Genomic DNA, 27,010 nt, shown 5'->3' with positions numbered 1-27,010 from the left:
AACAAACCACCCATGTTGATGTTAAATAATGTCTTCTTTCAAACTGAGAAGCCCATGGTCTTGGAACTAACCAATTAAATTTAGCACATGGAATACTAAAAAGCAGTGTGACTGTTTTAGAAGACTCATTAGCTTGCCAGGAATAGTTGCTGTGATTTATAGTAAGAGGCTTCCCTTACCTAGCAATTACTATGTGCCAGGTGCTGCTGTAAGCATTCTAATACAGCATATGCAGATTGAGTAACCCTTATCAGAAATGCTTAAGACCAGAAGTGTTTTGGATTTGAGATTTTGTTAGATTCAGGAATATTTGTAGATGTATAATGAGGTATCTTGAGGATTAGACCCAAGTCTAAACACAATATTCATTTACATTTCATATACACTTTATATACATAATCTGAAGGTAATTTTATACAATATTTTTAATAATTTTGTGCATAAAACAAAGTTTGTGTTAATTACTTCTATGTGAAATTTTCCACTTGTAGCATCATGTCAGTGTTCAAAACGTTTTGGATTTTGGAGCATTTCAGATTTTGAATTTTAGGATTAGGAATTCTCAATCTGTAATTCACTTAATCTTCACTACCACCTTTTGAAATAAGGGGTATCATCACATTCATTTTACAGATGAGAAAACTGAGGCCCATATAGATATTGAGTAAAAGAGCCATACCGAAACCCCAAGAATCTTGTCTGGGCCTTTGTCCTCTACTCCACACGACTGCACCACTTGAACCTTCTTACCCTATTGATATTCATTTTCAAGAGTAAAAAACCATCTCCTCTTGGGTATGCAAAGTTCCTCTTGCTTGGCCTCTGCTTGTTTAGACAAAGCAAAGTAAAAAAATGTGCTCCTACTAAAAACAAATGCTGCAGGTCAGAACAGATGCTGGTTTTATTTATAAAACAGTTGTGTAAAAAATGTTCATGGTTAAGTGGGATGGAAATATAACCAGTGAGCTTCATGCTTTTAATTTTTTTCAGAAATGGATTTTCATGTCTGGCTCTAATATCACCCAAAGCTTTTCAGAGCAACCTGGACCATATCCAACCAGCTGTTCCTGCAGTAGAAAGAGGATGCCCTGCATCTCGCTGTGTTCCCCTCTTATGAAGTTCAGTTCTAGGCAGTGATTCTCAAACTCTTTGCGGTGAAGGACTAGTTGCTGTTGGTGGTGGTGGTGGTGTCATTTTAACTCCCATCCATTGTAGATCAATTTATTTGTAAAATACGATAAAACCAAGTGGTTAGAAAAGTGATCATGTTCTCAGGTTGTTGCAGTAATGTCAAATGGCTATCAATGTTTCTAAAATGTTAATCTTAATATCTGAAACTATCATGCAGTCATGTAGGAGACTGAGTCACACTTTGAGTATTCTTACTCTAGACGTATTCTTGCAACCCAGAATTCATGTTATAGCTACAGATTTTTACACTGAGGCTCTAGAAAATTCTGAAATCCTGACTAGCCTTTTAAAATAAATGAGAGACCTTCCTACCCTGACAACAAAATGTATGGCAATGTCATTGCCACTCCTCCATATTCCAAGACAGAGTTGAAAGTCAATCCTTACAAAATATTTGACAGGTACTATAGTTTTATTTCTAAGAATTCAAAGGGTTTTTTTTAACCTAGAAGTATTTTTTAGATGTAATTACATCTAGAAAGTATAGAAACATTTCATTTACCTCAACTGGAAACGTAAATTAAATTCCCCTTGTTTTACATATGTTTAAGCTGAAATTTGGTCTACAATGTTATAATACACAGTGTATAACATATACATACACTATTGTCCAACTTCAGTACACAAGCTTATCATTTCTTTGTGTAAATTTAATCAGCCTTGAGAGTTAAGGAAGGTTTGGTATTCCTCTTATCTTGACACATTTCCTTTCTTGCTTTCATAGTATGTCTTAGCCATCTGTCTTTCTGCGCCATACATTATTATTTTAAGATGTCATTTGGTCCATGTGATTTCAAGACCCTCAGACTTTAATACAGCTGTGCATCTGCCTGTCCACCTTAGTTTCATAATCCAAATTTACATGCAGTCCACTTTCTGTCTCCAGTCATAACACATTACATTTGAATCACAGTAACACTTCATAAAACACTGATACAAATTTTCAAAGAACCCTCAGGTGAGTCCCTGAGAGGGCGCCTGTAAATCAAGTGTGTACATATCTTATTTAATTAAAATCCTCTAAAGGAGCTTGATACTTAAACAATTCTACAGTAGGTTCTTCTGTAGAGCAAAAGAGAGAGAGAGAGAAAAACAACAGTTTTGCAAAGCAAATAAGCACCACCAAATTTATCAATATTTTTTGTTTTTACTACAGGTTTGTTTAACCGGGTCAGAGTGTTTAAGACTTTTGATCTTTTTTTCCCTTCATCTAGGTGTCCAACTATGTCAAAAATAAACAGTGTGAAATGAAAGAAACTAGAAAAGGAAAAATTATCTAGAGACAACCCAAAGTAAATATTATTATTATTTTACCTTGCATAGCTTACAAGTGCATGCATGAGATTAAATTTTTATTCTTTCCAAATTAACAGGAATAATTCACTAAGAAGCTTAATGTATTTCTTAGAAAGAGTAAAAAACAAAAAGCAAAGAAACAAAAAAAAACCAAAAAACAGAAACAAAACAAAACAAAGCCTCTCACCTTGGGAAGTTTCCACGGGTCTCATTTTTAGGAACTCAATTACAATATGAGAAAAATAACACAGAAAAAAAAATCACAACTTACATATTTAATTACCATGCCTAACCATAATTTTATTTTATTTTTTTGAATTTGCCAATCATGAACCATTTGAAGTGTATGGTCTGAGTGAATTTGTAATTCAATCTATTTTGTTTAAGAATCCATTAACTTCTCAAAAGTACTCCCAGATCAGTGTAATGGCCTTCTGGCTATTCACAGTAGGTGTGGCTCTTCTTGGGTCTGTCACTGTGTCCTGTAATATTTCCTCCATCAGCCAGAAATGAAGTACTTTCCTTAAAGGATTCTGGGGCCAAATAGTTGTTTATGTAAGCACGTAAATAAAAGTAACTTCCCATTGAAGGCTTTTTGAGTGAGGAAGGCAAAGGAATGATAATGTTATACTTGAGCAATAATAAATTTTGTAGACTTCTTTCCCAGAGTGTCAGAAATAATGCAGCAGAGGGCAAGAAATGCAAGTAATGAGCTAAAAAAACATATTTTATGACTCAAAAGAAAAATTCTTCTGGATGCATACTGGAGTTACCTGGTTTGATTAGAAACATGTCTAAGAAAGAATTTTCAGGTTCTAGACTAAAAGGAATGATATAGTGTAAATTTAGAATACATGGGAAGGCCATGATTAAAAGTGTACCAGGCCACAATTAAGAGTGTATCATTGATTTTGGTGCCTGGGCAAGATGGCCAAATAGGAACGGCTCTGGTCTGCAGCTCCCAGCGAGACCAATGCAGAAGGCGGGTGATTTCTGTATTTCCAACTGAGGTACCGGGTTCATCTCATTGGGACTGGTTAGACAGTGGGTGCAGCCCATGGAGGGTGAGCATAAGCAGGGTGGGACGTCGCCTCATCCGGGAAGCAAAAAGAGTTGGGGAACTCCCTCCCCTAGCCAAGGGAAGCCATGAGGGACCACGCCGTGAGGGACAGAGCTATCCAGCCCAGATACTATGCTTTTCCCACGGTCTTTGCAACCCACAGACCAGGAGATTCCCTTGGGTGCCTATACCACCAGGGCCCTGGGTTTCAAGCACAAAGCTGGGTGGCCATCTGGGCAAACACCGAGCTAGCTGCAAGAGTTTATTTTCATACCCCATGATGCCTGGAATGCCAGCGAGACAGAACCATTCACTCCCCTGGAAAGGGGGCTGAAGCCAGGGAGCCCAGTGGTCTTGCTCAGCAGATCCAACCCCCACGGAGCCCAACAAGCTAAGATCCACTGTCTTGAAATTCTCGCTGCCAGCACAGCAATCTGAAGTCAACCTGGGATGCTCGAGCTTGGTGGGGGGAGGGGCGTCCGCAATTAGTAAGGCTTGAGTAGACAGTTTTCCCCTCACAGTGTAAACAAAGCTGCCTGGAAGGCTCAGTCCAGACTGGGCAGAGCCTACCGCAGCACCACGAAACCACTGTAGCCAGACTGCCTCTCTAGATTCCTCCTCTCTGGGCAGGGCATCTCTAAAAGAAAGGCAGCAGCCCCAGTCAGGGGTTTCTAGATAAAACTCTCATCTCCCTGTGACAGAGCACCTGGGGGAAGGGGTGGCTGTGGGCGCAGCTTCAGCAGACTTAAACATTCCTGCCTGCTGGCTCTGAAAAGAGCAGAGGACCTCCCAGCACAGCGCTCGAACTCTGCTAAGGGACAGACAGTCTCCTCAAATGGGTCCCTGACCCCCGTGCCTCCTGATGGGGAGACACCAGGAGTCGACAGACACTTCATACAGGAGAGCTCCAGCTGGCATCTGGCAGGTGCCCCTCTGGGATGAAGCTTCCAGAGGAAGGAGCAGGCAGCAATCTTTGCTTTTCTGCAGCCTCTGCTGATGATACCCAGGCACACAGGGTCTGGAATGGCCCTCCACCAAACTCCAACAGACCTGCAGCAGAGGGGCCTGACTGTTAGAAGGAAAACTAAAAAACAGGAAGCAATAGCATCAACATCAACAAAAAGGACGACCACTCAAACCCCATCCAAAGGTCACCAACATCAAAGACCAAAGGTAGACAAATCCAGAAAGATGAGAAAAAAACCAACATAAAAAGGCTGAAAGTTTCAAAAACCAGAATGCCCCTTCTCCTCCAAAGGATCGCAACTCTTCGCCAGCAAGGGAACAAAACTGGAAGGAGAATGAGTTTAATGAATTGACAGAAGTAGGCTCCAGAAGGTAAGCAGTAACAAGCTCCTCCGAGCTAAAGGAGCATATTCTAACCCAATGCAAGGAAGCTAAGAACCTTGATAAAAGCTTACAGGAACTGCTAACTAGAATAATCAGTTTAGAGAAGAATATAAATGACCTGATGGAGCTGAAAAACACAGCGTAAGAACTTTGTGAAGCATACACAGGTATCAATAGCCAAATTGATCAAGTGAAAGAAAGGATATCAGAGATTGAAGATTAACTTAAGGAAATAAAGCATGAAGACAAGATTAGAGAAAAAATAATGAAAAGGAATGAACAAAGCCTCCAAGAAATATGGGACAATGTGAAAAGACCAAATCTGCGTTTGATTGGTATACCTGAAAGTGACAGGGAGAATGGAACCAAGTTGGAAAACACACTTCAGGATATTATCCAGGAGAACTTCCCCAACCTAGCAAGACAGGCCAACATTCAAATTCAGGAAATACAGACAACATCACAAAGATACTCCTCGAGAAGAGCAACCCCAATCATCAGATTCACCAAGGTTGAAATGAAGGAAAAAATATTAAGCGCAGCCAGAGAGAAAGGTCGGGTTACCCACAAAGGGAAGCCCATCAGTCTAACAGCAGATCTCTCTGCAGAAACTCTACAAGCCAGAAGAGAGTGGGGGCCAACATTCAACATTCTTAAAGAAAAGAATTTTCAGCCCAGAATTTCATATCCAGCCAAACTAAGCTTCATAAGTGAAGGAGAAATAAAATCCTTTACAGACAAGCAAATGCTGCAGGATTTTTTCACTCCCAGGCCTGCCTTACAAGAGCTCCTGGAGGAAGTAACAAATATGGAAAGTAAAAACCGGTACCAGCCACTGCAAAAACATGCCAAATTGTAAAGACCATTGACATTATGAAGAAACTGCATCAACTAATGGGCTAAATAACCAGCTAGCATCATAATGACGGGATCAAATTCACACATAACAATATTAACCTTAAACGTAAATGGGCTAAATGCCCCAATTAAAAGACACAGACTGGCAAATTGGTTAAAAGTCAAGACCCACTGGTGTGCTGTATTCAGGAGACCCATCTCACGTGCCAAGACACACATAGACTCAAAATAAAGGGATGGAGGAATATTTACCAAGCAAATGGAAAGCAAAAAAAAAAAAAAAAAAAAGCAGGGGTTGCAATCCTAGTCTCTGATAAAACATATTTTAAGCCAACAAAGATCAAAAAAGACAAAGAAGGGCATTACATAATGGTAAAGGGATCAATGCAACAAGAGGAGCTAACTATCCTAAATATATATGCACCCAACACGGAGCACCCAGATTCATAAAGCAAGTTCTTAGAAACCTACAAAGAGACTTAGACTCCCACACAATAATAGTAGAAGACTTTAACACCCCACTGTCAATATTAGACAGATAAATGAGACAGAAAATTACCAAGGATATCCAGGACTTGAACTCAGCTCTGGACCAAGAGGACCTAATAGACATCTACAGAACTCTCCACTCCAAATCAACAGAATATACATTCTTCTTAGCACCACATCACACTTATTCTAAAATTCACCACACAATTGGAAGTAAAACACTCCTCAGCAAATGCAAAAGAATGCAAATCATAACAAACAGTCTCAGGCCACAGTGCAATCAAATTAGAACTCAGGATTAAGAAACTCACTCAAAACTGCACAACTACATGGAAACTGAACAACCTGCTCCTGAATGACTACTGGGTACATAACAAAATCAAGGCAGAAATAAATATGTTCTTTGGAAACAATGAGAACAAAGACACAATGTACCAGAATCTCTGGAACACAGCTAAAGCAGTGTTTAGAGGGAAACTTACAGCACTAAATGCCCACAGGAGAAAGCTGGAAAGATCAAAAATCGACATCCTAACATCACAGTTTAAAGAACTAGAGAAGCAAGAGCAAACAAATTCAAAAGCTAGCAGAAGACAAGAAATAACTAAGATCAGAGCAGAACTGAAGGAGATAGAGACACGAAAAGCCCTTCAAAAAATCAGTGAATCCAGGAGCTTGTTTTTTGAAAAGATTAAAAAAATAAATAGACCACTACCCAAACTAATAAAGAAGAAAAGAGAGAAGAATCAAGTAGACACAATAAAAAATGGTAAAGGGGGCAGGGGTGGTGCATGCCTGTAATCCCAGCACTTTGGGAGGCCAAGGCAGGCAGATAACAGGGTCAGGAGTTTGAGACCAGCCTGGCCAACATGGTGAAAACCCGTCTCTACTAAAAAAAAACAAAAATTAGCCGGGCATGGTGGGAGGTGCCTGTAGTCCCAGCAACTCGGAAGGCTGAGGCAGGAGAATCGCTGGAACCCAGGAGGAGGAGGTTGCAGTGAGCCGAGATTGTGCCACTACTCTCCCAGCCTGGGCAACAGAGTGAGACACCATCTCAAAAAAAAATAAAAATGATAAAGGGGATATCACTACTGATCCCACAGAAATACAAACTACCATCAGAGAATACTATAAACACCACTATGCAAATAAACTAGAAAATCTAGAAGAAATGGATAAATTCCTGGACACATACACCCTCCCAAGACTAAACCAGGAAGAAGTTGAATTCCTGAAAAGACCAATAACAAGTTCTGAAATTGAGGCAGTAATTAATAGCCTACCAATCAAAAAAAGCCCAGGACCAGACGGATTCACAGCCAATTTCTGACAAAGGTAAAAAGAGGAGCTGGTACCGTTCCTTCTAAAACTATTCGAAGCAATAGAAAAAGAGGGACTCCTCTTTAAGTCTTTTTATTAGGTCAGCATCATGCTGACACAAAAACCTGGCAGAGACACAACAAAAAAAGAAAATTTCAGGCCAATATCCCGGATGAACATTGATGCGAAAATCCTCAATAAAATACTGGCAAACCGAATTCAGCAACACATTAAAAAGTTTATCCACCACGATCAAGGCGGCTTCATCCCTGGGATGCAAGGCTGGTTCAACATTCGCAAATCAATAAATATAATACATCACATAAACAGAATCAATGACAAAAACCACGTGATTATCTCAATAGATGCAGAAAAGGCCTTCAATAAAATTCAACACCCCTTCATGCTAAAAACTCTCAATAAACTAGGTATTGATGGAATGTATCTCAAAATAAAAAGAGCTATTTATGACAAACCCACAGTCAATATCATACTGAATGGGCAAAAGCTGGAAGCATTCCCTTTGAAAATCGGCACAAGACAAGGATGCCCTATCTCACCACTCCTATTCAACATAGTATTCGAGGTTCTGGCCAGGGCAATCAGGCAAGAGAAAGTGATAAAGGGTATTCAAATAGGAAGAGAGAAAGTCAAATTGTCTCTGTTTGCAGATGACATGATTGCATATTTAGAAAACCCCATCATCTCAGCCCCAGATCTCCCTAAGCTGATAAGCAACTTCAGCAAAGTCTCAGGATACAAAATCAATTGCAAAAATCACAAGGATTTCCATACACCAATAATAGACAAACAGAGAGCCAAATCATGAGCGAACTCCTATTCACAATTGCTACAAAGGGAATAAAATACCTAGGAATCCAACTTACAAAGGATGTGAAGGACCTCTTCAAGGAGAACTCAAACCACTGCTCAAGGAAATAAGAGAGGACACAAACAAATGGAAAAACATTTCATGCTCATGGATAGGTAGAATCAATATCGTAAAAATGGCCATATTGCCCAAAGTAATTTGTAGATTCAATGTTATTCCCATCAAGCTACCATTGACTTTTTTCACAGAATTAGAAAAAACTACTTTAAATTTCACATGGAACCAAAAAAGAGTCCATATAGCCAAGACAATCCTAAGCAAAAAGAACAAAGCTGGAGGCATTATACTACCTGACTTAAAACTATAGTCCAAGGCCACAGTAACCAAAACAGCTTGGTATTGGTACCAAAACAGATATATAAACCAATGTAACAGAACAGAGACCTCAGAAATGACACCACACATCTGCAACCATCTATCTTTGACAAACCTGGAAAAAAACAAGCAATGGGGAGGGGATTCCCTATTTAATCAATGATGTTGGGAAACCTGGCTAGGCATAGGCAGAAAACTGAAATTGGACCCCTTTCTTACACCTTATACAAAAATGAATCTTATACAAAAAAAGGAACAGGCAACCAAACACCACATGTTTCAAAAATGAAAAGATGGATTAAAGATTTAAACATAAGACATAAAACCATAAAAATCCTGGAAGAAAACCTAGGCAATACCATTCAGGACATAGGCACGGGCAAAGACTTCATGACTAAAACACCAAAAGCAATGGCAACAAAAGCTAAAATAGACAAATGGGATCTAATTAAACTAAAGAGCTTCTGCACAGCTAAAGAAACTATCATCAGAGTGAACAGGCAACCTACAGAATGGGAGAAAATTTTTGCAATCTATTCATCTGACAAATGGCTAATATCCAGAATCTACAAGGAACTTAAACAAATTTACAAGAAAAAAACAAACAACTCCATCAAAAAGTGGGAGAAGGATATTAACAGACACTTTCTCAAAAGAATACATTTATGCAGCCAACAAACATATGAAAAAAATCTCATCATCGTTGGTCATTAGAAAAACTCAAATCAAAACCACAATGAGATATCATCTCATGCCAGTTAGAACGGCAATCATTAAAAAGTCAGGAAACAACAGATGCTAGAGAGGATGTGGAGAAATACGAACACTTTTACACTGTTGGTGAGACTGTAAATTAGCTCAACCATTGTGGAAGGCAGTGTAGCGATTCCTCAAAGATCTAGAACTAGAAATACCATTTGACCCAGCAATCCCATTACTGGGTATATACCCAAAGCATTATAAATCATTCTACTATAACAATACATCCACACATGTTTATTGCAGCACTATTCACAATAGCAAAGACTTGGAACCAGCCCAAATGCCCATCAATGATAGACTGGATAAAGAAAATGTGGCACATATACACCATGGAATACTATGCAGCCATAAAAAAGGATGAGTTCATGTCCTCTGCAGGGACATGGATGAAGCTGGAAACCATCATTCTCTGCAAACTAACACAGGAACAGGCAACCAAACACTACATGTTCTCACTCATAAGTGGGAGTTGAACAATGAGAACACATGGACACAGGGAGGGGAACATTACACACTGGGTCCTGTTGGGGTTGCGGGGCAAGGGGAGGGATAGCATTAGGAGAAATACTTAATGTAGATGACGGGTTGATGGGTGCAGCAAACTACCATGGTCCATGTATACCTATGTAAAAAACCTGCATGTTCTGCACATGTATCCCAGAACTTAAGTATATAAAAAAAGATAAATAAATTAGAAAAAAAGAGTGTATCATTTAGAAAAAGGAAAGATAGATAAAACAACTCAAAGAAAACTCAATGTATAAAAATCTAAATCCCTGAGGGGATACACCCATGTTAAGAATAATTAGAAATGACTATAAATCTACTCAATACGAGTTGATGTCAATGAAAAATATAACTATTGGTTAACGGATGGTATTTTATTAAGAATATTTTCACTACACCATATAGAAGACCTTTTCTGTGTCCTTTGCTTAAAAGTTTTTTATCATATTTCCAAGGGCAGAAGAAATTATTTTCTATATTAAACTTTTATACATGTCTATACATACATATATACAGATACAAGTGCATATGGCCTTTTATGACCCAACTTTGGTGCTCGAACAGGTGCAAGGCAGCAGAAGAGAAGCAATATTTGAAACAATGTTCAGAGGTTATTAACTCGGAGCAAGCTGTACATGGAGCAAGTTTTGGATTTATAAAGGTCACTAAGAAGCCAGTAGTGGAGTCAGATTAACAGAGAACATTAGTTTCTGGAGATGGCAGAGTCACCGAGAAAAGAGCAGTAAAGTTTGCATTGATCTCCGAAGACAGTCTTATTAGCTGTGTTAGTAACATCTGCAGAGTTTCTAGTCAGTTAAATTTATACAGACCGTTCCTATGACTTCTTCCTCAGGGTCCCCTTGAGCTGTCATGTAGGTCACCCTAAACTGCTGCACATCGCTGTCAGAAATGTCCCATTTTACCCGCAGGCTAGAAGTAGTTTCATCACCTACAACTAGGTTTCTGATTCCCGTCTGGAAAACTGGAATAAACACAACCAAGGATTAAAAAACTTTTAACATATCATATTCCAAAATGAGCCACAGAGAATACCTGTGGGGTGACAGCAAGCATCATTTAATGTATCCCTGTAATATAGATGTATATGAGGCAAGAAGGGCTCAGCTATGGTGCTTAATGGGGAGGCATGATACCTACTAGCAGCAAATAAAAGTGGAATTAAGAGATGCTTACAAGATGAGACCATGGAGCCCTCAAAACTGTCAGTTCTGTATGTGCACTAGTAAAGAGAACTGGGAAGAAGCCCTGAGACTAGAAAAACAGCCCATGGAACCCAAAGGAAAGAGTGGTCATGAGAACCTCACACTAGTGCTCTGTGTACAAGTGGGCACAGTGCGCCAGACTTTGTCCACCTCTGTGTGCAATCCAGCATCCAACACACATCCCAATCACCTGCCCTCACCTCCATTTCTCTTTTAACACCTGTCATTCAAAGCACAAATCTGCGCTCAGGCTGCCTTTATCCATTCAGCCCACACAGACACGATCTTTTCTCTGACACTTGTCCAAACTCCTTTACCCGTGTTTCCTGGCACATTCGTGCTCATCTCTCAAGGTGCCTGCTCCCTTATTTGTTGCTTTTTTTTCTTTTCTCTTCTACCCTAACTTCATTTCCCTTTGTCCATCTTTTCTCATTCTCCTTTCTCTTCATTCATCTATTAATTCATTTAGAAAATATTCATTGAACTTTTTCTGTGTGTCAGACTGTTAGGGCTTTGGTTTTTATATAGTTATTAACTCAACAAAAATAGTAAAAGTGTCACAGAGGAGGAGGGGGTTGACATTTACCTGGCACCATTGCAGGGTGGCTACCAGGCAATGGGAATGGGAGGGAACTTCTCACATTTAGGGAAAGGAGTTCGGGATTGCAAGAGAAAAACGGGGGAAGCATAGGAAATATGGTTGAGGCCAGGAAGGGAAGCAGGACCCAACTAGGAAGGATCTTGGATGCTGTGAAAAAGACTTTAGAGCACAAAGAAGGCTTGGTAAGGATTAATTGAAGAATGAACAAATCAACAAATGGGTAATGGAGAGCCATTGAAGTGTCTTAGAGAAGTAAATAAATGATATTATCAAACTTGTGTTTTACCAAGTTGACTCTGACAGCTAGTTGGGAGGTGTATTACAGTGAAGGGGAAAGCTAAGCTGAGAGAGGAAACAACTAATGTAGGAAAAACAATAGACCAGCCAAGTGTCAGTTACCCACAGAAATGCAAGGAAAACATGATAAGAATAATTCTCAACAAGGCCAGGCATGGTGGCTCATGCCTGCAATTCCAGAACTTTGGGAGGCCAAGGATGAAGGAACATTTGAGCTCAGGAGTTAAAGACCAGCCTGGGTAATATGGCAAGACCTCATCTCTACTAAAATTCAAAACGATTAGCCAGGCACGGTGGCACATGTCTGTAGTCCCAGCTACTTGGGGGGCTGAGGCTGGAGGATCGCATGAGCCCAGGAAGTCAAGGCTGTGGTGAGCCTTGATCGTGGCGCTGCACTCCAGCCTGGATGACAGAATGAAACCCTGTCTCTGAAAGAAAAAAAGAGAAAAGAAGAGGAATTCTCAACAGAGAGCAACAGAAGTGCAAATCAAAACCACAATGAGATACCATCTCACACCAGTTAGAATGGCAATCATTAAAAAGTCAGGAAACAACAGGTGCTGGAGAGGATGTGGAGAAATAGGAACACTTTTACACTGTTGGTGGGACTGTAAACTAGTTCAACCATTGTGGAAGACAGTGTGGCGATTCCTCAGGGATCTAGAACTAGAAATACCATTTGACCCAGCCATCCCATTACTGGGTATATACCCAAAGGACTATAAATCATGCTGCTATAAAGACACATGCACATGTATGTTTATTGTGGCACTATTCACAATAGCAAAGACTTGGAACCAACCCAAATGTCCAACAATGATAGACTGGATTAAGAAAATGTGGCACATATACACCATGGAATACTATGCAGCCATAAAAAATGATGAATTCATGTCCTTTGTAGGAACATGGATGAAATTGGAAATCATCATTCTCAGTAAACTATCGCAAGAACAAAAAACCAAACACCGCATATTCTCACTCATAGGTGGGAACTGAACGATGAGATCACATGGACACAGGAAGGGGAACATCACACTCTGGGGACTGTTGTGGGGTGGGGGGAGGGGGGAGGGATAGCATTGGGAGATATACCTAATGCTAGATAATGAGTTAGTGTGTGCAGTGCACCAGCATGGCACATGTATACATATGTAACTAACCTGCAAATTGTGCAAATGTACCCTAAAACTTAAAGTATAATAATAAATAAAATAAAATAAAATAAATAAATAAAATAAAATAAAAAGAAAAAAAAAAGAGGAGGGCAAAGACCCCTGGGGAGGCAGCTACATTAACATCCCAGGTAAGGTGCATGAGCATCCAGACAAAGATGAAAGAGGTAGAGTGATGTATCAGTGAGATCAGTTGACTAGGAGATCCATGGGCATTTAGTGGCAAGGAAGGTGTTGAGAGGCTCTGAGAGGCGTGAAATTTGAACCAGTGTACCAGAAAAGGAAGGGAGGGTCATCTCTTTTCCTAGTTAATAATAAATAAAACCAGGATAATATAACATCTGTTTAAAGAAAATTTTTAAAGTGGTTAAGCAGGCTACTATTTGACCTTACCTGAAGTCACAGATGTGGTAGGCACTATGGTTGTAGCTGGTTCTGTCCAAAAACTGTCAACTAAAAGCAATATATTACTTAAAAATGCTGCAAAAACAACTGTCCATTTTTCTATAGCATGTTGTAGCTTTCAAAGAACATTTCACCTATGTTATCTCACTTGCCTCCCACAACAAACATGACAATGGTTAGAAGACCAAAGAAATGAATTGTAAGTAAGGCAGACATACCTGTGCCACAGATAAGAAAACTGAAACCCAAAGAATGTTAAAGTTTCTCATCACAGATACCAGGCTTCATATAAACATTTGAACTACATCTACAGAATTGTGAAACCACCCAATTACTTTGAAATAGGGGCATAGCCATGGTAATTAAGGGAAATTAGACAGTGCTGTAGACCAAGTTGTGAAAAGGCTGCCAAACAGGACCACCACGGAGTGCAATGTGCTTGGACAGGCAGTGCATCTTCTATTTCTTACAGCCACCGCGGGCATATAGCAGAATGAAGTACAGATGTGGTGCTCTTCCCAGATCCTCTTTTTAGGGTCAACACACCAATCCACTTGGTGCTGGAACACTGCCTGCCAACAGTTCACAGCTCTGGGAACTGTCTCGCCTGAGTTCATGGCCTCTGTCAGGGAATGGCTCACCTCCAGCGACTGGGGATGCAAGGGTATGAAGTCTCAGCCCCTTTGCCTCAATTTGGGACAACTCAGAAGGGTCATCCCAGCACTAGACCTCCATTATAATAAGATTAGCTGAGGGTTCAGTTTCAACTTCTTCCCATGCCCCGTCCTGCTGTCCTCAGTTTTTTACGTAAGCATCTCCCAACTGCACTCTTCAATAAACTTTCTGGCTGCAATTTCTGTCTAGAATCTGGTTCCAGGGAACCCAGGCAAAGGCAATTTAATATGTGGTCAATACCTCATATTTTAAAAGTGAAGAGATGAATGAATCAGCGAGTAAATTTTGTACAAGACTCTTGGAAAATTCCAGAAACTCTTTGACATGTTGGCCCTAGGTTTATTTGTTTGGCAATCTATTCATTTGTAAATTATTTTATCCATTCTTGCATACATCCATTCATCTATCCATCCATCCATTTGATGGGTATTTACTCTACAGTTAACATGTGCCAAGTACTGTGCTAAGTCCTGGAAAATATAATGGTGAGCAACACAGATATGGTCCCTGCCTTCATGTTGATCATTATCTAGGAAGCTAAGATGCTTCACATACTGGTTTCATTGAAAGTGAAGATATATGAAGAATTCTGGGGGACAAAGAGAAATTGAAGCTTACATAGCCAAGGATAAAGCAGATGGGGAAGGAAATTGATGGGGTAAAGAGGGATTGTGGGAGCAGCTGAAACACATTGTGGCCAGACCAAGACTTACGTGTGGTCCCGACAGCAGTCACCACCTCACTCTCGCTTCCATCATCAAGTACGGCCAATAGTGAAACTTCATACTCCGTACCAGGCTCCAGGCCTTCAATAACATGTGAGTCCTGCTCTTCTTTCAGGACAACCTGAAACATATTTTGGTGCTTAGTAACTATGCTTATTTGAAAAAAAAAGTAAAGAAAAAGTGTTATTCTGAGCATAAGCAAGAAACAACCAATCATAAAGAACTCCAAGGCTGTCGAAGTCCATTTTAAGGTCAAGCCAGAGACTTTATTCCTTTCAATCCCCTCAGCAAATAAATTATTAATATTGCAAAAGTGACATTTTAAAGTTGTATTAAATGTCATTTATTAAAGTCAAAGAATCTGAAAATATATAAATATATAACTAAAGCTCTGGCAACAATACATCATAATATTAGGAAAATCTTATGATTTGACATTTCTAAAAACTCTAAGCCATGTAAAATACTAATTACTTCTGGGATTCCTAATATATTTTAAAGTGAAGACCAACTCCAGCAGCACTAGGTATTCACTAATGCTCCAGATTAATTTTCAGTCTGTTTCAGAAAACTCACCTCCTCAGTCTTCCCCCCATAGACTGGAATCCACATCAATTTGTGTAGCCCTTCATCAGCTGAGAGGGGATGCCAGGTCACCCTAAAACTGTCTGTCGTCACCTCATCAATTTCTAAGTATTGCTGGGCTGGAACTTCCTCTGTGAACCGAGGAAGGAGGTTTTGTTAGGGAAATGAGAAGGCAAGAAAGCCAAAACCCAAGTATCTCCCAGGGGTGTAGAAGACTCTTTGAGGAATCTTTTGCTTTAGGAAAGCACAGGAAAGAAGGAAAACTGGGGCCCATCAGTCCAGGGTGGCCTTCCATTTCTGTTTCCAGCATTCACCAATATCATAAATTAGGGAAACCATGGAAATAACAGATCTTAAAACTTTTCCAGTAATTTCCAAAACTCTTAGCTTTTCTATTTGGCTGTTTTCATTAACTATAAAAAACAAGAGTGCCATATTCATTTTTTTAAAAATATTATTTTCCAAGTATCTTGAGGAAATTAACAAAATAGGGGCCTAAGAAAGCTTCCCTTTTAGTTCTATTTGCTTTAGTGGCTAAATCACTCCCTGGTATTAATCCTGGAAAAGAAACTTCAATCTTTTAACTTGTACATATGGTGGTCATCAGAAATGAAATAGCATTTATCAGGCCTTCCACTGTTTCAGAGCTTACACACTTCTGGGATGTACAACAGAAAGTATAACACCCAACTGCACCCAAAATAAATTGTCAAAGAATTGATTATTATTATTTGAAGTCAGAGTTTAAAAACAAAAAAAAACATAAAAACCCAACTTGTTGATAGGACACCATGAGAATCCCAACTAGAATTAGCCTTCTGGAGATTTGGTTAAATTACTGAATTTTTCCACAAACATTATTTCTCAATCCAGCTTCTTTTTCATCTGTCTCCAAATTACCTTCTCATCTCCTCAGTAGAGACTACATTTGTTTCCAAGCGCAATCCATGATAAGTTCAGAAAGCAAATAATAGAATTGTTGGCACCAAGAGACAAAAAGTGGCTACAGGGTACATATAGAAAAGAAAAATAATGTATTCATGTCTTATATTTAATTTTAGTGTTTAAAATATTACTTATTATTATATGAAGATTTCAGGCTCGGGGAAATCATCGACTGATATATTGAGCTAAATAGTATGGAAATTCAACTTAATACACACAGTCATTTGAATGGAAGAAGGATGTAGAAGTTTTACACTAAGGAATGAAAGTAAAAGGTATAAGATTAGGAAGAGAAAAACATACATTTTTTTAAAAACAGACCTTTTGAATTTAGGTGGTCTTTTCTCTCTCTTCCTTGCGTTGATAAAAAATAATTAGCCACTACACATAATAGTCATCCGATTGTTTATTTTTTAATAACATAAAAGAAAAATTAAAATTTAATCTCTTCAAAATCACAAATAAAGAAGGTGCTCCAGGTTCTGGTTTCTATATATTAATAGCTACTCTCAAAACTTTTCAAACCATAATGAGGCTGCTTACCAGTGGTAAAAACTCCAGTCAGAGGCTCTGACTGTCCTTCATCATAGATGGAGAAAATAGCAATAGTATACTCTGTGAGAGGCGTCAAGCCCTTCAGAGGGAAGGTAGTAATAGGATCGACTTCAACCTGTCAAAGAAATAAGTCATAATAACAGCTCTATCTAATGCTCTCTAAGTACAAGAATCATTTTATTATTGTCTGTAGCTCGCTTAGCTGACAGCAAAGCTATAAACACTGCGAAACAAATTATTGAATTATAAAACCAGTTTATGTATGAACATTTCTGATCTTACACCCTTAGATTACCCATCAGTGAATTCTCAGGACAACTTTGCAATCAATATTCTTTCCATTCATTCCAGACACAAAGTGCAGACAACTTAAGAGGCAGACATAAATAGAGATAATGTTTCCAGTTAGATCTGCTAGTAGCAGCCAGTTTTTTGCTTCACTGCATGGGCTCTCCTGGCCCCATAGCTAAGTAATACATGATAGCTCCTATAAGAGTTGTACAGGTGAGCAATGATGCTGGGAAAGAATCAGGGAACATTAATACTAAAGAAAATAGTAAATATTTGAAACATTCCTCTATCTTCCACAGAAAGACATATTTGGTGAAAATATTTTTCAACTTCTTTGGGGCATATAAAAGATGAAATCCCAAGGAATGGAGATCAAGGGTGTAAGAAAAATTAAGGATTAGAAAAGAGAACTTGACAACAAAAAACATACATTGAAAAAAGAAACCATAAAGCAAGAGAAGATGGGTGGGTTGGGCTTCACGGGAGCAACACCAAATGATCCCCTGCAGTACTCTGAGCCCTAGGATTCATTTTCCTTTTCACAGTAGGTGGCTTAAAAAGCACTGTGTTAGCAAACTCCTCATTAGATATTGTGCTACACGATTATACGCCTGCAATCCCAGCACTTTGGGAGGCCGAGGCAGGTAGATCACTTGAGGTTGGGAGTTCAAGACCAGCCTGGCCAACATGGCGAAACCCCATCTGTACTAAAAATACAAAAATTAGCTGGGTGTGGTGGTGCACACCTGCAATCCCAGCTACTCAGGAGGCCATGGCAGGAGAATCGCTTGAACCAGGGTGACAGAGGTTGCAGTGAGCTGAGATCATGCCACTGCACTCCAGCCTGGGTGACAGAGTGAGACTCTGTCTCAAAAAAAAAAAAAAAAAAAAAAGGAGATGAGGAGATGAGGGCAGGGTCTAGAAGGCACCCTCAAGGCAAGAGAAAGAACAGATGCAGCTTTGTCACTGAGGGGTTGGGCACGGGGCTGCAGCGCTGCATAGTACAGGGTGCATATTGTAGACCACATATATGGGGCCCACACCTAGGTATTTCACATATATTCTCTTTAATCCTCACAAGGACTTATAATAATGCATAATGAGGTGCCCCAACTGTGCTGATACTCTGGAAAATTTAAGAAATGACCATATTTACCTGAGAGCAACCTCTGCCAAAAATAAGCTCTGCTTAAAATGTTCTCATGAGACATTTGAGCAGAGCAGTAAGATCACTTTTTTTGTTGTTGTTTTTTGGAGACAGGTTCTTGCTCTTGTCAGCCAGGTTGGAGTGCAGTGCCACGATCTTGGCTCACTGCAACCTCCGCCTCCAGGTTTCAAGCTATTCTCTTGCCTCAGCCTCCTGTGTAGCTGGGATTACAGGCATGCGCCACCAGGTCCGGCTAATTTTTGTATTTTTAGTAGAGACGGGGTTTCACCATGTTAGCCAGGCTGGTCTCAAACTCCTGGCCTCTAGTGATCCACCCACCTCGGCCTCCCAAAGTGCTGGGATTACAAGCGTGAGCCACTGCACCCAGCCAAGATCTCTTATTTATGATACTATCAGTGACTAATCTTGATGCTACCTGAGGTTCAGGGGAAGGTCACTAAGCTCAACACTGTATGTGTTTGCTCATGGCAAAGTAACCTTTAGCAAAATATAAAATGTCACCTCTCTACTTAAACCTTCATTGGCTATCTATTGCACTCCAAATCAAAACCAAGCACCCTGAGATACCTCTTGGCCTTCATAATCTGGGGCAGCACCTTTTCTTTCTGCCATACTCCAGTGGCCTTTTGGGTTCCAGCCACACTGGCCTCCTTTCAGGTCCTTGCCTTTCCCACCTCAGGGCCTTAGCACATGCAGTTCACTCTGTCTGTGACCCTATTCCCCAGCTCTTGTCAAAATTAGGCCTTCCTCCTCTATCATGACTGTGCTTAACTATCACCTCCTCAGAGGAGGTTTCTCTTTCCACCTATAAGTAGGGTTATTCTCTGACACCGGCCTTGTTGTTTCCTCCTTGGCACCAATGGCAACCTGAAATTACTTTATTTACCTACATGTTTATTGTCTATCTCCTGCATAGAGTTTAAGCTCCTTGAGGGCAAGAACTTGTTTAGTTTCTTCACCACTGTATGTTGAATTATATTTTTTTTGAGTGAATAGAATAAGTAAATTAAAATGAAGATGAAGGCACCAAAAAAACTGTTTCTTAAAAGAGGTGAGAAAGGTCTTCTCTAATCTAAGGGCCAGTCCAGAAGCCAAATACACCTCTAAAGAATCTACACATCTGTAGGTCAAAAAAGAGTGCCAACCCTGGAAAAAAAGAGCTGTCATTGTACTGTACCATTGTGCTGTACTGAGCCACTCTTCTGGAGAGGGCCAGAGAATCCCAGCCTTTTCAGACACTCTAGTTGAGGGGTCACACATGGATATGAAGTCATCCTAGAAGTTCTGGTCAAGTCAGACTCCCAGATGAATGCATGAATCACCCCAGCTGACACCACATGGCAGAGCCCAGCTGTCCCTGCTGAGTTCTGCCCAAGCTGCATGCTCCTAGGCTGTATTTTAAGCTGTAGTGTTGGTTACACGGCAATGGTTAATTGAAAATATGGATTATCTTCTTCTAAATCAGGGATTGATAACATTATAGGTCATTTTTAGCACTTACTGTTTGCTGCAGCCTGCAAACTGTCTGCATGCTTTATATGCATTCACTTATTTAATCCTTATCACAATCCTGTAGGGGAGCTAATTATTACTCCCAATTTGAAAATGGAAAAATGTGATTCCAAAAATTAAGGAACTTGCCCAAGGGGAAAACAGCTAGTACATAGGACTTAAACACAGTGTTTCAGGCTCTAAATCCTATGCTCTTAAACACTATTTAAAGTATGGCTTCATTATTTAAGCTCACAGAAAATACAAACCCATGTTAAAAAAATGTGAGTTCAAGACATATTTTCCTAACCTCTAGTTACATATTGCTTTCTGTTGTTTTGAATTGTCATGGCTGAGATTTATTGAGCACTTACAAAGAGTCAGGGACTTGATACATATTGTCTTAGTTAGAGTCTCTCCCACCCACCTTTACCCATCAAACACTAGGTGCTTTTACAACTATTTTCCAAAGGAAAACCTGAGGCCCAAACAGCTTAACTAACTTGCCCTGAGCCAAAAAATTATTAACTGGAATGTCTAGTTAGGCCTTGACCTTGTTTCTAAGTTTCAAATATGTGACAAACAGGAATTTTGCAAAGATATCAAATATACACAAAAGCAGTTAAAATCTAGGTCCTAGATCCTTAGGTACACCAAAGGGGAAGAAGGACTAAAAGGAGAAACGTGTGTGTGTGTGTGTGTGTGTATGCGTGTGTGTGTGTGTGTATCTGTTAAAAAGGATATTGTTTATTAAATATTTGATGCTGAATAGACTATATTTTACATAATTTCAGCATTGATTATTTTACTTCATCTAATGAAGACCTTTAGGTATCATTTATTTATATTAGTTAAAATATCATGTTTTAAACGATTAGTCCCAGAACTGATTTTGCTGGTAGTATTTTAAGATGTAGAAGAAAAATTTGAGGAAATAATAACAAATAACCATGATCTCATTGTTATGAAACTGTTTCTGAGAATTATCCTCAATCAGTCTAGCTAAAAGTTTAACTTCAGCCTAATTTTGGAAGGGATGTAGAAAAGGGCCCTGATGAGGAACAAGGGATTTGGGCTCAACTCCAGGCTCTACTGCTGAGTCACTGCTATTAGGAACCGGCCTCTCAAAATCCAAAAACTGTGGCCTTTGCATTTATAAAACTCAAATGGCAGCACTTAATTCTCCATCATGTTTGTGTACTTCCAAAATCCTTTCACAGTAAATGCTACCTGAGATGACTTCTGTCCGTAGTTTGACAAGTCATGCTGTCAGCATTTGGTTCTGTAAGGATTACATGAGATATTCTCTTTAGAGCACTCGGAACAGTGCCTGGCTCATGGGAAGCACTCAACAAATGTTAGCCACCATTATAATCATCACCATTATTATCATCGTTGTCATCATCATCATCATCACCATAATCATCACCATCATTATCATTATCACCATCATCATCACCATCATCACCACCATTATCATCACCATCATCACCATCATTATCATCATCAATTAGCAGCAGCAGCAGCATAGACATTTGTTGAAATACTTGTTACGTTTTTCTTCCTGGTCTCCAAAAAGTTGGGGAGAGGGGTAATGCAGAAAAGATACAGAGGGAGGAAGAGGAAGTGAGAGAAGGAAGATGAGAGGAAGTGAAGCAGAAAATATTGAGTGTAAATCAAAAGCATTAATAATCAATTGCATGGGCTGGGTGCGGTGGCTCACACCTGTAATCCCAGCACTTTTGGAGGCCGAGGTGGGCAGATCACGAGGTCAAGAGATCGAGACCATCCTGGTCAACATGGTGAAACTCTATCTCTACTAAAAATACAAAAATTAGCTGGGCGTGGTGGTGCGTGCCTATAGTCCCAGCTACTCGGGTGGCTGAGGCAGGAGAATCGCTTGAACCCAGGAGGCAGAGATCGCAGTGAGCCAAGATCGTGCCACTGCACTCCAGCCTGGAGACAAAACAAGACTTCATCTCAAAAAAAAAAAAAAAAACAAAAATCAATTGCATGTTGGGTACTAAGCAGATTTTAATTGGGACATTTTACAGTTCATTCCAGAATGTTTTTTGAGGATTTCTTAAAAACCCAATTGTTGCATTGTCTATAAATAGAAGCTTAAATTCATAGAAATTAAAGCAAAATCTAATAGAAATATTCATCCTTAAAATTATATATTCTAAAATTAGGTACAGTAATACTTCACTTCAGTAAAAGATGCTTATCCAGCAACCTCAAGTATCTATAGCATGGCTATGAATTAAGAAATAAGAAACACACACACACACACACACACACATACACACCCTAGTCAAAACCGGTGTTACAAAATCCATGCATGGTTTATGCATTTTACTCAAAATTTTCTCAAATCTTCATTCATAGCCCATTTTCTCATATTTTAAGTTTGGTTTTACCAAACATAGCTTTCTAATTTCCCAGAAATAGCAAATGCTAGCAGCTTCCCCAAGACTGAAAAACACTACCAAAAAAACCCCCAAACATATGTTCTCAACAAACATGTTAGTCTGGGGCTATTCTTTGCAAAGACAAATAACAGAAAATAGTAGAAGAAGCTATAGCAGTTGCTATGGTCTGGAAGGTTGTGTCCCCCTGCAGATTCATATGTTGCTACCTGATCCCCAATGCAGTAGTATTAAGAGATGGGGTCTTTGAGAAATGATTAGGTCATGAGGGATTAATGTCCCTATTAGAGAGGCCCATGGGAGCTTGTCTGCTCCTTCCACCAGGTAAGGACACAGGTAGAAAGCTCCAACTATGAGGAATACACCTGCAAATTCAGGTGCAGATGCCTTGATCTTAGACTTCTCAGCTTCTAGAACTGTGAACAATAAATTGCTGTCATTGATAAGTTTCCCAAGCTGGGCACAGTGTCTCACTCCTGTAATTCCAGCACTTTGGGAGGCCAAGGCAGATGAATCCCTTGAGCCCAGGAGTTTGAGACCAGCCTGGGCCACATGGCAAAACCTCGTCTGTACAAAAATTAGCTAGGCATGGTGGCATGTGTAGTCCCAGCTACTCGGGAGGCTGAGGTGGGAGGATCACCTGAGCCTGCAAGGTCGAGGATGCAGTGAGCCATGATCACACTACCACACTTCAACCTAGGCAACAGAGACCCCGTCTCTAAATAAATAAATAAACAAAAGTTCCCCAGGCAAGGTATTTTGTTACAGTAAACCAAATGGACTAAAACAATGCTTATAGTTATTATTGTGTAATTATATTTATAAATATAACTGATATATAAGAAAGTTTGTTTTTTGTTTCATTAAAAATTATTACCAAAGGAGGATGCTCTACAATGAACAAATATTTATTGGGGAATATAGTCGTGTTACTTTGGTTGTTCAATGAGTCAACTCTTTTAAATTGATAGGTTTTATATAAAAATAGAAATCACTGGTATCTCTCCAGGAATCTTAAGATCTGGCAGCCCCTGCCTGGATTTCTATGAAGCAGCAATCAGTAGAAGCTGAGACTGGCTGCGTCCTGGATGCACACACTTCCCATCCACCAGTCCCTAGTATCCTTGTCATTGAAACTCACTGTCCATTGTCACTTATCATTAGTCTTGTATGTTGTCTTTCTTTCAGTAAAGAATTTCTTCTGCATTCATGTCCTCAAAATGGGAAGACAAAATATAGCCTAAGTTAGGCTGGGAGCAGTGGTTCACGCCTGTAATCCCAGCACTTTGGGAGGCCTAGGTGGGCGGATCGCCTGAGGTCAGGAGTTTGAGACTAGCCTGCACAACATGGTGAAACGCTGTCTCTACTAAAAATGCAAAAATTAGGTGGGCACAGTGGCGCACGCCTGTAGTCCCAGCTACTCAGGAGGCTGAGCCAAGAGAATCATTTGAATTCGGGAGGTAAAGTTTGCAGTGAGCTGACATCATGCCACTGCACTCCAGCCTGGGCAACAAAGCAAGACTCCATCTCAAATATGCATATATATATGATATATATTATATATCTATTTATATATTATATATTTATATATATGATATATATTATATATCTATTTATATATTATATATTTATATATAGATATATACTTATATATTTATATATATTTATATTTACATATTATATATTTATATATAGATATATACTTATATATTTATATATATTTATATTTACATATTATATATTTATATATAGATATATACTTATATATTTATATATAGATATATACTTATATATTTATATATTTGTATTTATATATTTATTTATATATTATATATTTATATATAGATATATACTTATATATTTATATATATTTATATTTATATATAGATACATAAAAATAGATATATAATATATATTTTATATTTATAATATATAATTTAAATATATAATATATATTTACAAATATATATTATATATTTAAATTATATATATTATATATATATAGCCTAAGTTAGCCTCATGTGTCAAGCAAAACACAGAGTATTTCTTTGCAGGTGTGTCTGCTTCTACAGATTTAATGGCATGCTTCACTCATTTATATGATCTTCCTCATCCTCCTACACAGTTGAATTAACCCTTGGGAAAGTAGTTTATGTATTTCTGGTGACAAAGAGACACCTATAGCTCAGTGTTTTTTTATTTCAATCTTTTTACTGCTCCAGGCTGCTATCTTCAAAAACAAAGCAACTCATCCAAATGACCAGACTCTTCAGGATTATTTACTCTCAAGATTTACAAAGGTTTAATGAAGGATATTGAACAGTATTTCTATATGTTAGCAAACGTGTACTTACTGCCCGTCCATTACACAATGTCCCTCATGAGGATGCATTTTGTAAAATATTGCTTGGATTTAATTGTAGAAAAATGTTTGTCTCTGCATATAAAAACACTTGCTTTATTTGGTCAGAAAATAGAAATGATGCAATCTAACATATTTCCTTCTTTGCCTTAGCTTACTGGACCAAGATAAGGGAAAATAAAATAAAAATAACCTCGCTGTTTTGCTAAAACACATTTCCAAGGAAACACTTTTTTGAAAGTATTAGTCACTGCATGCAAGATACTGTATCTTCATGGGTTTTAACAAGTTCCATTATCTGAAAGTACTTCTTAGATAAAACTTGAATTATTTGTTAAATTTAGGCTCATCTAGCTAGAGCCTTTCAGATGCCAGTTTACTCAAAAGCAGGATAAACTAGACAACAGTGACATTATTTTTAATACAATGCTTCCATGAACATACACCCTCCCCACCCCGATCCCCTGTGGCAGGCTGCATTTTCCAGAGACAGCCACATCAATGAATATCTTCTTCTCTATATGCTCCTCCTATCCTGTGACTGACCTGTCTCCCACCATAGGCAGGATCTGTGTTTCTCCCCACCTATAAATCTTGGTGAAGCTGGTGACATCTCACACTAATGGAGTGTGATAGAGGTGATATCAAGTGACTTCAGAGGCTGGGTCATTAATGGTGGTACAGCTTCTACTTAGCTCTCTCTCTCTTTGGACATGGGTCATGGGACTCCTGAGCCAACTCCCCTGAAGCTGCATGCTGAAGGCATCATGTGAAGGGTCTAATTAGAGATATGGAGACCTGCTCCAGCTCCCAGCTGTTCCAGGCTCCCCAGACCAGGCACCAGATACATGAGTAAAGATGCCATGAGATAGCTCCAGCTCCAGCCACTATCTGGCCCTAACCTCACTGGGGAGCACCCCTCCTCCAGTGATAACTGCAATCCACACCCCAATTCCTGACCTACATACAGGAACTATGCGAGACAATAAATAATTACTATTATTTTAAGCCACTAGGCTTTGAGATGATTGGTTATGTAGCCATAAATAACTAGCACCCCACCACCTAAAAAAATATACATTATGTCCCGGAACTTACCTCATTGATTTCAGTCCCATCTGCATTGTTATATACAATTCGATAACCATTGATCTGTCTTGAAGTTGGGTCCCAGGTTAATCGAGCACTGTTAGAGCCAACATTGGAGATTCTCAGGTTTCTTGGTGGACTTAAAGCCACTTGGCAGTAAATGGAATAGAAAATAATTAAAATGTCAAATTACATACATGTAAAAAGAAATTGCATATTTGACTTCTAAACTATTTACATATGAAAAGTGTCACCTAGATAATAACTTATAACACTGAAATAACCAGTGTATTGTCTCATAAAAATCAATAATGTTCTCTAATTAGCAAAGAAAAAAGTTTTCTTTGTAGAGAATAAATAGCAGTAATAAGTTACACATGGTTAGAAATAAATAGGATTTAGGTAAATTTTCTCGGCCTATCACTCTAGCTTGATGTAAGTAGGAAACCTAATGGATTAAAAACAAAGTAACTTGAAATAAAATTTTAGCTAGTCCACTCAATTATCATGTGACTCTGGCAAAGCCACTCTACCTCTCAGCTCCACAATTTTCCACATGTAAAATGAGATGCCCATCTGCCATTTCCACGTTGGTATCTATTAGGCAACTCCAACTTAACCAGTCCAAACAGAATCACTGACTCTTGATGCCTTCCCCTCTTTCCTCTTCCCTCAATCTTCCCCTCTGAGCAAATGGAAACTCTATCCTTCCCACTGATCAAGTCAAAAACCTTGGAGCCTCCTGGATTGCTCTTTCTCTCGCAACCCACTTCTAATCCATTATCCAGCTCTGACCCCTTCTCTTCACCTCCACTGCCACCATCTTGGTAGAAGCCACTATCCCCTCTTGGCTTGGATTTTTGCCATGGTCTCCCAGCCAATCTCCCAACTTCCATCTTCCCCCTACTATTAATATAATTATTCCTCAGCAAGCACCCAGAGTACTTCTTTTAA

The 27,010-nt window shown here is 39.1% G+C and overlaps 1 protein-coding gene across 2 annotated transcripts in view; it reads right to left on the bottom strand.

Moving 5' to 3' along the window:
- COL14A1 (collagen type XIV alpha 1 chain) overlaps window positions 1-27,010 on the bottom strand; it is a 249,603-nt gene that overhangs the window by 131,513 nt on the left and 91,080 nt on the right. For both annotated transcript variants that reach the window (XM_055349252.2, XM_004047478.5), the window contains exons 14-19: window positions 26,066-26,205; window positions 17,215-17,341; window positions 15,718-15,857; window positions 15,130-15,262; window positions 13,730-13,789; window positions 10,871-11,022 (exon numbers count right to left, since the gene is read on the bottom strand). In XM_055349252.2, the coding sequence (XP_055205227.2) occupies window positions 10,871-11,022; window positions 13,730-13,789; window positions 15,130-15,262; window positions 15,718-15,857; window positions 17,215-17,341; window positions 26,066-26,205 (752 nt within the window). The remainder of the gene's footprint in view (window positions 1-10,870; window positions 11,023-13,729; window positions 13,790-15,129; window positions 15,263-15,717; window positions 15,858-17,214; window positions 17,342-26,065; window positions 26,206-27,010) is intronic.

This window comes from Gorilla gorilla, chromosome 7 (assembly GCF_029281585.2).
Source record: "Gorilla gorilla gorilla isolate KB3781 chromosome 7, NHGRI_mGorGor1-v2.1_pri, whole genome shotgun sequence".
In the NCBI taxonomy this organism is placed as follows: Eukaryota; Metazoa; Chordata; class Mammalia; order Primates; family Hominidae; genus Gorilla; species Gorilla gorilla.
The sequence above is the reverse complement of the archived record's forward strand: the minus strand, read 5'-3'. Positions and strand labels throughout refer to the sequence as shown.